This window comes from Danio rerio, chromosome 1 (assembly GCF_049306965.1).
Source record: "Danio rerio strain Tuebingen ecotype United States chromosome 1, GRCz12tu, whole genome shotgun sequence".
Classification (NCBI taxonomy): domain Eukaryota; kingdom Metazoa; phylum Chordata; class Actinopteri; order Cypriniformes; family Danionidae; genus Danio; species Danio rerio.
In genome coordinates this window covers 19,046,044-19,058,939 of record NC_133176.1, presented here as the reverse complement: position 1 = coordinate 19,058,939, position 12,896 = coordinate 19,046,044, and the positions used below count along the sequence as shown (strand labels likewise).

At 34.9% G+C, this 12,896-nt stretch overlaps 1 protein-coding gene across 15 annotated transcripts in view; it reads right to left on the bottom strand.

The window, feature by feature from the left end:
* fat1a (FAT atypical cadherin 1a) overlaps positions 1 to 12,896 on the bottom strand; it is a 150,315-nt gene that overhangs the window by 8,788 nt on the left and 128,631 nt on the right. For all 15 annotated transcript variants that reach the window (XR_012394540.1, XR_012394536.1, XR_012394554.1 and 12 more), the window contains 8 exons: positions 10,315 to 11,137; positions 9,731 to 9,862; positions 8,463 to 8,620; positions 6,087 to 6,543; positions 5,198 to 5,351; positions 4,184 to 4,294; positions 2,330 to 2,976; positions 935 to 1,072 (listed from right to left, as the gene is read on the bottom strand). Coding sequence is in view for 10 of the 15 variants with exons in the window: in XM_021469232.2 (XP_021324907.1) it covers positions 935 to 1,072; positions 2,330 to 2,976; positions 4,184 to 4,294; positions 5,198 to 5,351; positions 6,087 to 6,543; positions 8,463 to 8,620; positions 9,731 to 9,862; positions 10,315 to 11,137 (2,620 nt within the window). In the remaining 5 variants the exon portion in view is untranslated. The remainder of the gene's footprint in view (positions 1 to 934; positions 1,073 to 2,329; positions 2,977 to 4,183; positions 4,295 to 5,197; positions 5,352 to 6,086; positions 6,544 to 8,462; positions 8,621 to 9,730; positions 9,863 to 10,314; positions 11,138 to 12,896) is intronic.

Here is a 12,896-nt window from a genome sequence, read left to right as displayed (position 1 = left end):
AATAATGATAATAATAATAATAGTATTAATAATAGTAATATTAACAATAATAATAACCGTAATAATTAGAATAATAACAATAATAGCAATAATAATAAAGATAATAATAAAGATAATAATAATAATAATAATAATTATTATTATTATTATTATTATAACTGTAATAAGAATACTAATAGTAATATTATTGACAATAATTATAATAATAGTAATAATAATAATAATAATAACAGTAGTAATAATAACAATAATAGTAATGATGATAACAACAACAACAACAACAACAACAACAACAACAACAACAACAACAACAATAATAATAATAATAATAATAATAATAATAATAATATAACAAATAAATATAAATTATTAAAACGTGTTTTTTGTGGCATATTCAAAAAGGTCAGCTTTGTTTGTATAAAATTAATTATTGAAGTACTAAAATTAAAATGAACTTACACATTATACAAAAACATAGTAAATCAACAGTTTGTGACATCAACAAATAGATGCTGAAGTAATTCAAGTTAAGTCATTCTAGTTTGGTCAATTGGAGAAATGACAAGCACATTGTGTATTCATTTTAATTAATAATTCTTTTTTAAATAAGTAAATGTTGTAAATAATAATGAACTGGTCAAGCTTACTGTTTTAATACTGGCTGCTAGTAGTGTTTTTCAATATAAGCCAAAAATAAAAGTTTTGTCATTCAGAGTAATGTTGTGTAATTCTAAAGAAACCTTTTTTTTGGGTCGACTAAAGCCGTATTTTTTCACATGACCTTTTGCATTGTAATTACAGAAAAATAAGCTGCATAAATATTTCTACAGTGCAGAAAAAAATGCATAAAACAAGAAGTATTTAAAACATTTCAATTGTGTAGCATCTATTAGATAAAACAAAAGCAACCTATTCTCTTCCCTACTGTACGTACCATTGTCGTCACAGGACTCAGACTGGAAGGAGCTGAGAGAGTGGACCTCAGACATGCTTCCTCTGGTGTTGTACGGGTGACATGCACTGTCCTCCACCGGCTTTTTACTTAAACATGAGTCCAAGTCCACCACTTTAGCTGTGAGGACAAAAAAAAACTTTTAATTACCAACCACATAAAACAGATTGAGTCACATACATGAAATTTAAAATGCAGTTAGAGTTGCTTTAATATGGGGGGGGGGGGGGATATCTTTTCTATTTTAACAATATTTATTTTCTATTTCTACATTTTTGATAAAGCGTATAAACAAAGAAGTACATTTCTGACAAAATACTTCTAAAGGTAAACAAAAACAAATTCTTTACAAGTCATCAATTATATATTTAAACAGAAATGGTAACCGTGATATATATCGTAATTTATCGGATTACTTATTTCATGATAGGAGATTTTTGTCGCATATCGCCAAGCCCTAGCATTTAGTCTTCCCTGTAAGAATTCAATTTGGTTTGTTTATCATTGATACTGAATAAGCCAAAATGAAAATGAATGAATGATGATTGAATGGTTTTTTGGCTATATTTTGTGGTATAGTCTGGTGTATCCTTGTGCATTCTGTTCTTTATTATAATTTGTGATGTAATATTATGGTTTATTTTTTTGGAATTTTCACTTGAAGTATCTAAGCTATATTTATGAATGAGTGTGTGTGTATGTATGTATTCATATGTATATGTGTATATAAATGATTGTGTATGTATGTATGTAAACATAAGTATCAGGGGTGGCTAACCCTGTTCCTGGAGAGCCACCTTCCTGCAGATTTCAGTTGCAACCCATATCAAACACACCTGCCTGTAATTATCACGTGGTGTTCAGGTCCTAATTAATTGGTTCAGGTGTGTTTGATATGGGTAGCAACTGAAATCTGCAGGAAGGTGGCTCTCCAGGAACAGGGTTGGCCACCCCTGATATCTATGTATGTATATGTGGACATATATGCGAAAGGACATCATGTGACCTGGATGTGTACAAAAAGGGACACCTGATTGTGATGAACGCTGTCTGATAAAGAGCCATGTGGCTCGAAACGTTACACCTTTTGTGTAAGCTTTTTTAATTTAATAAATTAGTTTTTTTGGAGCTTTGGTGTTGCTGCCTTTGATGAAAATTGTATTATTGGAGCTACAAAAATCCTTGATTCAAGAGCAGTTAGTGATTGTTTTTGTTGTCTGATAAATACTAAACACATTCAACAATAGGAATGTAGCCCGCTGTCACTTCATGAGGCACACGGATCCGATTTACACAACAAACAAGGAGTTTCTGTGAATAGTCACTAATTAGCACAAATAGTTCATTGCACAACAACAAGATGGGTTTAATACATACCATCATAATCATAGTCCCAGCTGGGCTTCTGTATGGAGTCACTGTCAGAAACAGAGTTGGAGGGTGGAGGAGGAGGTAAATTAGGTGCTACACTACAGACCGCCACCGTCTTCCGATGCCCGTGCACCGAGTCAGGGTTAAACGTGCTGAATTCTGGGTGCTCTGGTATGGCTGAGCCCTCAAACGAGTTGCGGTCTAGATTGTTGCGGGAGTCACTTGGAATGCTGGGAGTGTAGGAAATGGGTCGTACTGGGACCTGCGGTGGGATGTCGGAGTAGATGTTCCTGTTGAGTTTGGCGTCAAAGTATGGCCGGTGAAGGAAGCTGTTCTGGGTGCCAGTGCTGATGCCGATCTTGTCGTCGTCATCAGATTTGGATTTTGAGCGCCGACAAATGCGTTTGCGAACTACGACGAAGAGCAGAACGAGAAAGAAAATGCTGGCGACAAAGACAACGATTCCGATCACTTCCTCCAAGCCGATGTTCCAGGAGGTGGAGACAAATTCGTTGCGGATTTCGGAACGAAGTTCACAATGTTGGCCGCTGTAACCATTGGAGCAATTACAGCTAAAGGAGCCGTATGTGTTCTGGCAGTGACCGCCATTGCCACAAGGGTTCTTCAAACACTCGTCTACATCACTGAGACACCTGCACACAAACAAAACATACACAGATCAATAATTACAGATCACTACAGATCAATAATTTGTAGCTGGTGGTGTATTAAATAGGGGTGTCAGTTGATTCAAATGATAAAATCTTAACTAATAAAGCAATGTAGCAATTAATTATTCAAAATATTTAACTGCATTTTATTTTCATATCATATCAGAAAATGTCAAGACATTATTGTGTTAAATGCAATATTTTAAAACAACAAAGTATTTATTACCAGAGTTCCACTTTCAATGAAAAAACAGGCCACTACTGTGCTTATATATTAATATCATGCTTATTTATTAATAATATTACTTTAAAATATTATGTTACAATATTAACAGTCTTAAAATGCTTTTAGATTGAATATATTTGTGCATGACTTTAATATCCACTTTGAAAACAACAATGGATAGTTTACCTCAGTTTTTGAAATAAATCTGAAGTATTTACTGTTTAAGTGACTTTGCAGTGCTCCCTCTTTTATATTTAATAGCTCAATAGTATCTTTACAAATTTACATATTCCTATTAAATTGTACATTTAACTGAACTTTTCTGTCATCTACTTTTTTTATCAACCAGATTTTAAAGTAGCCATTTTAAAGCAAAACCTCTTAATTTTTTTTATTTTATTTTATATTACTTTTATATTGGTTTTAAATAACAGGTACAGTCTGATAGCTGCATTTGACTTCAGTGACTGCCAGTTAATGAGCTTGAAAGGAATAAAATGGAGCTGACAAATTGCCCAACCATAACAATAGGCATCAAAACAGTATTAGAGAAAAAATACAATACAGAAAATGTACATTTTGATCAACGAAAACAACAATTTAAAGTGACAAACAAAAACTCATGATATTCCATGACCAGGAGAAAACAATATAAATGCTCCTTGACTATCAACGTCTGAAATAGACTTTTGAAAAGTCCATAAAAAGTCCAGTAATTCCATGAACCATAGGGAACCCTGTACTAAAAAACATTTAGATTACAATTGCCATTTTTCCCTGCTATTTACCAACTTATTTTTTATGTTCCACAAAAGAAAGGATTGCATACAAGTTTGATAGTTGTCATGTTTTCTGATGACAGATTATCTCATAAAGAAGTTCTTCACCATGTCCATTTCATATAGTAACAAAATAAGTAATTGAGAGTCTCACAGGTTTGTTAGAAAATTTCAATACACATACCTTTCTCCTTGGAAACCCGGTTCACACTCACATACAGGGCCATCTAGGCTATCAATGCACTTGCCACTGTTCTTACACGGGTTATCAGTGCAGTACGGCCCCAGCTGACACCTGAATGAAAATTAAAAAGAGCCAATAAATCATTCAAAAATCTTCAGTTAAACTTTAAATAAGAAAAGCTGCGCTCAGGTGCTTTAAAGCTGCAGTGAAAAAATTCTCAGAGAGAAAATTGATTCTGTCTTACTGAATTAAATCTTATTACCAATAACATCCCCTCCCGAAGCTTCTGATTAAATTTCCAATTTAATAGGAATTACTGAGAATGCCATATGGATCTCTGAAGTGTTTTTCTTAAGTTTGAGCCAGACTATGCATATTAATGAAGTTTAATTAATGAAAATATTGACAGAGCTCTCTTGTATTTGGCTACATATCTGGAGTAGGCACACAAAGTCAGTAAAAAGTTAAATAAACAAACAAACAAACAAAACAAAAAGGGAAATATCAAACTTTTAAAATAATTAGTCAAATAAAGAGGAATTTAATGCTTTGGTGTCTAAATAAATAAATAAAAATAGAACAGAGAGATTTAGGAACAAATCAGTGACCTAAAAAATAGAAATAAAACACAATAAAAAGTAAAAACAAACAAACAACAATCTGATAAAACAGTCACATAATGGAGAATACTGATTAATATATTATTATAATAATATAATATATATTTCAGTTGCCCAGAAAAAAATACTTGGACACTTTAATCATTTTAAAGAAAAATAGCATCAGAGATCAAGTATCAAAACAAGAAATGTAAAAAAAAACTCCCATATATAGGGACATGGCACTGTTTTTCAAAGATTTTGCTATTATTTACAAATAATATCCTCAGAAATGTCACTCAGTATACCCATAACTGAATACACTATACATGTTTTTGCCACCATTTTGTTGATCATTATCTAATGCAATGGAATTCTTGAATTATTAGGGTTGTTAACAAACACATGCTCTCACCGTTGCCCAGAGTACTGTCCTCTGCACTGGCAGTAAAAGTCTCCTCCTCGTGGGATGCATGTGCCTCCATAGAGACAGGGATTAGAGGCACAAGGGCTGATAGTGACTTCACAGTGAGTGCCCATGAATGCAGCGGTGCACTTACAGAAATATCCTACAGCACACAATAGAAAACATAATAACATATTAAAAAAAACATATTAGTCAGTCCTATATTTAAAGAGACAGTTTACCATAAAAAAAATTTACAAACAAAAAGCAATATATTTTCAAAAATGTTGGAAACCTGTGACCACTGACATCCATAGTAGCAAAAAAATACTATATGGTTATACACAATTGAACAAAAAAAGAGGTTTGAAATAATTGGGTGAGAATATATTGTATGAATTTTCGTTTTTTGAGTGGGCAAACTCCCTTTAAAGTCCTTGTAAAATTAAATGTAATTAACTATATATCAAAAATAAAATTAAAAATTATATCAGCATGTTAGTCTTAAGAATATCTGTAAGCTAGTTTGCTCCAAAACAAAGACAAAACTCGAATTTAGAAGCCATAAACATCCAAGGCTAGCTGTTTGCCACTAAATGGGTCTAAATGTTTTTGACATCACCTCATACTTAAGTTTCTCATCAAATCTTCTGACCAATCAAATGCTCTCTAGTATTTGACATGCCCCGCCCCTCATTACGCTTATCATTTGTCAACTTTCAATAGCAGAGCTGTAATAAAACAAATGCTATTGGCTGTTTTTTAAAAAGGAGGGGCTACTCTATATCAAAACCCATCTTCATTTTTAGTTGAAATTACATCAAACAATGCACACTTCAGAGCACTTCACGAGCACTGTACATACAATAACATGCATCCAAAATCATGCCACACATACCTCCATTAGGCAGTGCTAAACATGTGCCTCCATTGGTGCAGGGGTTACTGGTGCAGCCCTGGATTGGAGGAGCCAAGCTGCACCCGGGAGCCGCCTCCACCAACTCTTCCAGCACTGAATGAGCTCCTCGAACCTGAGACAGTGGCAGCTCTCTCCCATTAAACACAATTCCCTCCAGGCAACCCCGCAGACCGTTCATCACAAGTCTGCCAGAGCCGGACGCGGGCCGCACGTGACCCCCGAAGTACATGCTGGTGTCCAGGTTGAGGGTGCGGAGGGTGCCTGGAGCTGTGCCAGACGCAGCGTGGACCTGATCCAGAACCAGTCTGGCGTAGTTACCGTCCACCTCAAGGGAGACCGTGTGCCACTGTCCATCGCTGACCTGGGTGCTGTGCACAGACACCACACCAGGCCCACTACCACAGTCAAACTTGTACTGCAGGCGGCCGTTCACGATCTGAAACAAACGCGCACAGGTTTTTTGTTATGCTGAACCTATGAAGATTATCATTGGCATACATTTGGGGTCGGTATAAAAACTTTTTTAAATGATACAAAATGGTTAATAGTGTATTATTAGTGTATTTAATAGTTTATTATTGTAATAAAATATAACAAAAATAAATGGAAAATTGGTCTACATTTAAGTGCAGGTTTTTATATTATATTATTCTACATACAGTGACTAATATAACCGGTTTTGTTACATATTTTTCAATAAAGACTACATAAAATTTTAAAATGATTTAATAAAAACATCAAAGTGACTAAAACTTTCAAATGAAAACAACAAATTTTATAATCTTGGGTCAATTAAAAATTGTTTAAAATATATTTCCCATTATGTTGTCTTTTTGTGGCGATTTGCTTTCTGTAGTTTGTTGCAATCGCCAGCAGAGTTTTCTATATGGGAGATTATTGCTGAATGAACAACAACTCCCAAAACTCCCTGCGCTCATCAACTTCTGACACAGCTGACAATAATCCGGACACTCACGCACAGATACAGCTGCTTCTCATCTATACTGATTACAAGGACTATAAATACACCTCACCCTCATTCACACATTGCTGAGTCTTGTTTCTATGATGAACATGTACAAAGTGGTTTCCCTGGTTTTGTTTCCTGTGGTATTGAATCTAGCCTTGTTCCCCGTTCTGATTCATTGCCGTTGAGTCTGACCTCTCACCTGTATTTTGACCAGGGTTATTGGATTGCCCTTGTATTATTGTTTTGCTCCTGTTTTTGATCTCTGCCTGTACGACCTTGATTATTCACTGCATTTGGATCCGCAACACTGTTCTCAGTGTCTACTTTGTTACATATATCTTTAGCCTATTATTAGTCTTTTTTATGTTTTAAATACTTTTAATTATAATTTTTTGATTATTATTCTATAGTAATATATTTCTATAATATATATAATTTTTTTATAAAAACATATTTTTTGAATAATAATTAAAAAAAGTATATTGTTTGAGCATTGATAACTCAATGTGTGTATCTGCAATAATCACATTGCAGGATTAGACTATTTAATAAAGATTAAAACATATATATATATATATATATATATATATATATATATATATATATATATATATATATATATATATATATATATTTTTTTTTTTTTTTTTTTTTTTTTTAATATATAAATTATTATTATTATTTATACAATGATGAACATGTTATTTTACATTTGACTGTTCAATTTCTGTACTTGAATACTGCCAGACACTGTTTATTTATTTTTGCTTGTAATTTATTTATGCTTGATCATCCCTGTCGATCTAAATTAATGAAATGTTTCAAAATAGAGCTATTCAAGTCCTTTGGTAAGAAAATATATTCATATCGCAATACATATTAAAGCAAAACAAAATATTGCAATGTCAGATGTTTTCTATATATATTATGTACACACACGCACACACACACACACACCTAAAGTAATAAGCAAGAAGTTCAATCAAGGGCAACCAAGTCCATCGAAGCACATGCAACATTTCTGGCCCATGATGTGTATGTGTTTTTTTTTGCACATTTTAGGAATATTCCATACTAAGAAATACACCATTTATTGGTAATTTATTCAGGTGTGATGTTGAAGTTAACAAATGAAATGAGGAATGATGCTTCAGGCAAAAGCTGAATCTGCTACACATTATTGTAATTAAACAGCAGGGAGATGACACCGCTTGCATTTCACTCCCAGACTTCTTTGCTTCTTCTGTCAGTCGTGTGGTTTTTCCTCACTAAAGAGGAATGCGTGAGAAAGAGCTCCCCTCTCCTCTCCCAGCTCCAGAATAACTCGCTTTCTGTTTTCTCTTCTTTTTTTGGAAGGATTGAGGGGGTTAAGAGTAAACACTCACCTCCAGTATGCTGTAGTCTGTGCCTTTGGCGTACATGACAGTGGCGTGGGTGGAGAATGTTCTCAGTCTGAGGGACAGCTTCATTTCTTCCTTATTTTCGTTCTCCATCAGCCTGTACCTGGCATATCCGTTTCCGCTGAATGTTAAAGACTGACGCTCTACAACACAGAAAGATAAACAAAAATTAAGTAAGGTTATCGATGTCCAAAACCAACAACACTGATGAAATTTACATTACTTGAGAAATATTAGTGCTTCACAAATTAGTGTGGTTCCATTGTCATTCAGAGTTATGGTATTTTAAGATCTCTATTAGTGTTATAAATAGGGCTGCGCGATTCATCGACATAAAAACTGCTAATACATTTGAGCAACACTGCATTTGTCATGCAGATCTTGCCATGGAATCATAGAAACATTCAAACACAAAAAAATAGGAAATCAACATAGCAGTATAAATATTACAAGCATTATAAACAGAGGTTTTAACTACTTTCATTGTTTAAGCACTGCTAATAATCCCACAACTACGGAATCACAAAAGATGTTATTTCAAAAACTCGACTGAAAGTTATCATATTTGGTAAATTTAGATGCAGAATTTTCTACACAGAGTTGGTTCACTGCAAAGATACACAAATAAATGTCATTATCACAGAAGCATTACTTATATCATAATCATCCAACTATATTAATTTCAATGTTAAAACCATTTTCTTTATCAAAAACACTCCAAAAAGGCTTTTTCTGAAAGCATGTGCTGGAGGTTTACTACAGTATAACCAGCTTTACAGTCACAATGTGCATGAAAATCTCCCAGCCCTAGTTATAATCATTAACTAAGGTTATCATTTCACAACAACAAGGTACTACAAACCAAGACATGTTTCCTGAGTATTTTTGGAGATTTTTTGTGCGTATGACAATTTATTTAAAACTTTCTTTATTAACAAATTTGCATAATTTACAAAAAAAGCAGCATGCCAGGTCAGTAGTTGGACACGTCATTTTGGATTGAAACACTGTGCCTGCACACGAATGTTCTTAACTTGCTTAAAGCACCTGAAATGATTTGGCAGATACGAGATCTTTTAATCAAGATAACTGATCTTTGGCTAATTTATTCAATCAAACAAGAATACCCAAATAAATAACTCCAATAACTGATTTGGCAGGTTCCACTACTAAAATAATTGAATACCAATTTTAAATACTCTGTTGTGAGTTGCACTAAAGCCAATTTCAGAAGACAGACATGTGTTTTTTACCTGAGCACTCTTCCTGTTTTCCCTCAGGACAGATGCATCTGTATTTGCTGTGTGTAGGGTCTTCTACACACTCCATGCCATCAGGACAGGGGCTTCCCTCACAGAGTTTACTCAAGATAGAACACTCAGCTCCTATAAAACCAACACATAGAGTTCCAATGATTAGCCCTCCTGCGAATATTTCTTTCTTTTTTAAATATTTCCCAAATGATGTTTAACAGAGCAAGGCATTTTTCACAGTATTTCTTATAATATATTTTCTTCTGGAAAAAGTCTTATTTGTTTTGGTTTGGCTAGAATAAAAGCTGTTTTTTTTCTTGAAAACCATTTTAAGGTCAATATTATTAGCCCCCTTAAGCTATATATATATTTTTCAATTGTCTACAGAACAAACCATCGTTATACAATGATTTGCCTAATTACCCTAACTTAACTTATTAAACCAATTACGTTCAGAAATGTGTTGAAAAATAAAAAAAAAACATACAAGAGGGCTAATAATTCTGACCTCAACTGTAAAGGCTTAAGATGACTCTAGATTCAAAAATGACATGTGCTTTAGAAATTTCTGTCAGTATATTTACCTTCACAGAGACATTTAGCTGTGCGCATGTGACGTGGTGTAACAAAACTAATCCTGGCGGTGCTGTAAGCCGACACAGCTCCAGTCTCCAAAGCAATGGTCTCTTGACAGAAACTAAGAGGACAGTCCAAACCAGCACATAGTTTCTTCATAACTCTCACAATACGCACTCCCGTCATCTCTTCGATCACCCCGACCGAGGCGTTCAGTTTCCTGTACAACACTTCCTGGGGTTGGAATGGACTTCCTGATCTTTCTAGAGCTAAAAGCACTTCTAGGTCACCAGAGGCATCGGCAGCAGGTTGCAAGCTGACCAATTGCACGTCCCCTCGTCTGACACCGGCGATATTCCTCAAAGCCCGCAGGAAGTTGCGCCAGTAATCTCCGATGAACTCCTCGGGTGCTATTGCAGAGAACCGAACCGCAATGGAGTTATCGAGTGCTTGTGCTGTCGCCTGCCGCACGTGAATATTGACACGGGCAGCTGCAGTAAAGCGGCCATCTGTCACTGTGATGTTTAGGACGTATTGACCGGCGTCCAGATTCCCACGGGCTACTAGTTTGCCATCGGCAGGGGAGACGGAAAAGAGGCCGGAGTTCTCTGAGGTGGAGGAACTGTCGGGGGCGAGGCTGTAAGTTAGAGTGTCATAAACGTCCTGATCGGTGGCGTGGATTTTACCCAGGACTCCACCAGAATATTCGTCTGTGGCTGTGGTGATGAAGATGTCCAGCGGTAGGATGGAGGGAGGGTAGATGCTCTCCTCGATCAAACGAACACTCACAAATGCAGTGGAGACCAATGGAGGTCGACCGCTGTCTGTTACCTAGAGCAAAAACAGTCAAAAGATAAAGGACTCACAATCATAAGTTTTAGGTTTTTGCACATATTGGCAATATTTAAAGTGGTAATAATATACTTTTTTATAAGATGTGATAACTCTTAGGAGCTCCTAGAATGTGTCTTAAAGGTGTTGCATGTAAGTTCTTTACTCTTCTAAAGCATAAAACTACCCATGATATGTCTGCAGATATTTAAGAAAAATGCGCCCTCCAGTGGACAGTAGCAGCCTCCGAAATGAGATGCAGATTCAGAGTTCCACATGAGGTGGTTATTGATTGGCAAATAATATAAATATTTTGAACAAAAGCATTAGGAGAGCAGGTTACATTGAAACCCTGTGTCCTAACAACACACTACCAGCTGAGATTTGCAGTTTATAAGCAATTTGGCTGTTTTCAAAAAACGAAACACGACCAAAATTTAAATATAACAATTCAGAAGCACAGAATAGTGCACTTACTTCGCGCCAACGCAACCATAAGATTTATAATGTAATTAATACATATTAAAACTCTTTAACATTAATAAATGTACATGCTGACTCACTGATATTTGTCACAGTTCTAAAGTCCCATTACATCAAGATCTGAGGTAAACTGTCTGCTGCTGCTTTCAGTATATGGCAATAAATGCCATGTAAAATCACATTCAAACTCACATTATTAGAATTTAACACTAAATACAGCACATGAGGTGTAGGCTAAGGTGATCATTGTCATAGTGTTCTGTTGATTAGGTAAAGGTTGAAAACGTGCCAAATCACAAAACACAAATTCCAATCCAGGGTGGCACGGGGGCTCAGTGGTTAGCACTGTTGTCTCTGAAACCCACATGAACATGGGGAGAACATGCAAACTCCACACAGAAACACCAATTAGCCCAGCCAATATTCGAATCTCCTTGCTGTGAGACAACAGTGCTAACCACTGAGCCCCCGTGCCACCCTGGATTGGAATTTGTGTTTTTTTTATGATTTGGCAGACCTTTACATAGAACAGAAATATAATACACTAAAGGTAGTTAAAAGTATATAACAAAAGCATATATAAACCCATGGTGTTCATGATGGATAATCCCCAAACATATTTTAAACAATAACAATAGTTATGTTTTTATTATTTATAAGCAAGCATTATTCATAATTCATAAGATTATTTTTTACTTCACAGCCACCTCTGATAAATCACACTTCACAGACAAAATAACTGAAGCTTCTGTGTTGAGGCAATTATAATAAGTGCCAGTCACGTTCAGTAGAGGGAGCACTTGAGCTTAGATTTACTTTTGAAAGGATCCACAGTTTGAGTCGCAGCAAATTTCTCAGCTCACACATTTAAGTGAGCCGTTTGTTATTGCACAGAATCACATGTGCAAAGAAAAAAGATTTGGCCTGGTGGATACAGCACATCCAAGTTTTGAGTCTGGCTTGAGTCAATTATTCATCCCTTTCCCTGGGTAATTTAATTTTACTCCTAATAAAAACATGAATGAGAAGTTTAACGTTTAGCATGCTGTATTTCTAAATATACCAGAAATTCCTGATTATTCTATTATTATTGTTGTTGTTGTTGTTGTTATAATTATTGTTTTATATTATTATTATTGTTATCATTATGTTAAAATACTTTTTGTAATTTTATCATATATTACTAAACATCATTTTTTATAATATTATTATACATTATATTATCTCAAAACAAGATGTTAATTGTGTCTTACGCTGTTCATTGACCCTATAACCT